The sequence below is a fragment of the Nicotiana tomentosiformis genome, unplaced genomic scaffold (genome assembly GCF_000390325.3).
Source record: "Nicotiana tomentosiformis unplaced genomic scaffold, ASM39032v3 Un00317, whole genome shotgun sequence".
NCBI lineage: Eukaryota > Viridiplantae > Streptophyta > Magnoliopsida > Solanales > Solanaceae > Nicotiana > Nicotiana tomentosiformis.
Genome location: NW_027174876.1, coordinates 1 through 2816, shown reverse-complemented (window position 1 = coordinate 2816; position 2816 = coordinate 1). Strand labels below are relative to the sequence as shown.

The window sequence follows — 2816 nt, the reverse complement described above, 5'->3', positions numbered from 1 at the left end:
ATATTTTATTACTTATTATGTGTCAATTTGCTAATGGCTTAAATAAAACCTCATCCCACATCCTATTAGCCCACTCCATGACCCAAAATATCCATACTCGACCTATGACCCGCGTTTTAAAATGCCCTAAATTCACCTCTCAACTTCTCCTCTTTGATCCCTACCCTCCCTCTCTATATTTTCTCTAATCATCCTCCTTCATGGCCAAAGTACAATAACTCGACATTGGTGACTGAGGACCACCATCGGCTTCAACTTTAAGATTTTCACCCTTCAACACCCACGAATCTTCCTCTCACACTCAGATTTTTCGGCCTTAATTTAATTTTTAAATTAATATTTTTTTGAGTGAAATCTGGTATTCTTTGAAATTAAATTAATGGTTCATTTTAAGATTTTATGGTTTAATAAGTTATGTTTCTACCAAAATGATATTTTTAAAGATTTTTTGGTTTAAGATTTTGGGAAACTGTTGGCGGTGATTAAGTTGGGAAAGATGAACAAAAAAAGGGATAGGGTACTAAATAATAAATTAATAAAAAAAATATAAATTTTTGACAAATAAAACCAAAATAACGATTGGATCATAAGTCGGGTATGGAATTAGGTGTTTGAGGGGCTAAAGAGGGTTTAACGGGTTGGAACGACTAAGATGGATTGTGGTGGCTTATTTACATATCAGATCTGGGTTAGAGTGTGATTGTTAATTTTGACCAATAATCAATTGCCACGTCATATATAACAAAAAGACAATTATTCAGTAAAGGTCCGTGAGAAATAAGGGCATGAATGAGCCAGATTTTTAATGGTGAGGACAGGTTTAACAAAATAGGTAGACGAATGGTATTTTTAAACCCACAAGAGTAGGTTAGGGACAATTTTGGCCCTTTTCTATTTTAATTAGGTTATAGCAAAATTGGAGGGAAGTTGACGGTAAATTATGGAAGGGAAGGTAAAACGTGTAGACCTGAGGGTTCGGCAAGAAAAATTGTAGGGTTAGGGGAAACAGGCCAACAATGACCCCGTCTTAAGATAAGCTATACCAATAAAATATTAAGCAAAAATTAGTAATATAATCTTTGCATTGAATGAATGAGTAAATGCATAACATACCTCTTCTATACAATATGTATATTCTCTTTGTCATCGATGTTTCTTTTCGAATACAATCATTCATTATAAAAGTCAAGTTTTTTATGGAATCAATTTTTATGTTATATTATAATATATGTTCTTTATAATAGCACTTCACTATAATAGCCAAAAAAATCTGAAACAAATGAGGCTGTTTTATAGAGGTTTGATTGTACTAGATATGCAAGCAAAAACCTATCCAACCAAAAATACAAGAAATATCTCATCTTTAAAAGCTAATACTATCATCTAATCTTAGCGATTCAAGATGAGTTTAGTGCGTTGTGTCAAATTAAAACTCAATAAAAAACGAGAATCGTTCGTGCTACTTTTACATTACTCCATGTTAGCAGCCTATAAAAAACAAGATAAAGTTACTTCTACCTAATCAGACCCCTCACTATATACCTTCATTAATATTAGGCTTATTAGTAAAAAGATTAGGCAGATAGTTCATTAAGGGAATGGAATTGATGAAACAGAAAAGGTTAGGAAGGGAACTGGTGAAACTGGAAAAGTTTACTTTCACTCCCTATATATATATTGGATGAAGAACATGTGTTAGTAAAATTCATATACTACCCCCATTTTTGCTAAAAAACAGACCGAACGCCTTTGAGTTATTAGCTCATTGTTATTAATATAAGTAAACATGGCTTCATCCATGGATAAAATTGTTATATCCAATGAAGAGGAAAATTCAATGATGAAGGCTATGCATCTTCCTACTGGTTTAATCCTTAACATGGTTTTGAAAGCTGTCATAGAACTTGGCTTGTTTGAGATCATAGCAAAAGCAAATAGTCAATTATCCTCCTATGATATTGCATCTCAACTTCCCACAAAAAACCCTAAAGCCCCACTTGTTCTTGAAAGGATTCTAAGGTTTCTTGCAAGCCAATCTTTTCTCACTTCCAACATTTCCAAGGATGATGATGGAAAAATTCACACATCATACAATTTGACACCTTTGAGCAAGAGTTTAATATCCGATAAAGACGGATCATCTTTTGCTTCCTTTTTACTATTGGCGACTGATCGAGTAGCTGTTAATTCCTGGTACAATTTAATATTTTCTCATATTTAGTTCATTGAGTTTAACTTCTATACACTAACGTATAAGAATTTTGTACTATCAAGTCACATACTTGCTACAAGAAGACAAAATACATTGATTGTGTAAAGCTTTTGTATATTGTTAGTCTATTTAAGTTAAATCCTTGTTTCATTTGTGATTCGAGATCTATGTTGAATTGGATATATTTTGACTTCTTGTTAAGGATTCATTTGAAAGATGCAATTCTAGAGGGTGAAATACCATTCAACAAGGCTCATGGAATGCATGCATTTGAATACCATGGAAAAGATAGTAGATTCAATATGGTGTTCAATAAAGCTATGCAAAACATCTCTTCCATTGAAATGAAGAGAATTCTTGAGTCTTACACTGGCTTCCAAGGAGTAAAAGAGGTCATAGATGTGGGAGGTGGACTTGGGGTATCATTAGCTTCTATAATTTCCAAGTATCCTAATATCAAGGGTATTAATTTTGACCTACCCCATGTCATCAAAGATGCTCCTAACCATGCAGGTAATTTATTTCCCTTAATTACTAAGGGCTTTTTTCACTTTTAGCCCGCACCAGAAACTATTTATATTTGACAACCGAAAAAGTGTATAAA

The 2816-nt window shown here is 33.1% G+C and overlaps 1 protein-coding gene across 1 annotated transcript; it reads left to right on the top strand.

Moving 5' to 3' along the window:
* The first annotated feature begins 1693 nt into the window (after positions 1 to 1693).
* LOC138904001 (myricetin 3-O-methyltransferase 3-like) lies at positions 1694 to 2801 on the top strand. Its single transcript, XM_070192556.1, has 2 exons — positions 1694 to 2193; positions 2415 to 2801. The coding sequence occupies exons 1-2, from the start codon at positions 1787 to 1789 to the stop codon at positions 2767 to 2769; spliced, it is 762 nt and encodes a 253-aa protein (XP_070048657.1). The 5' UTR covers positions 1694 to 1786; the 3' UTR covers positions 2770 to 2801.
* The last annotated feature ends 15 nt before the right edge of the window (positions 2802 to 2816 follow it).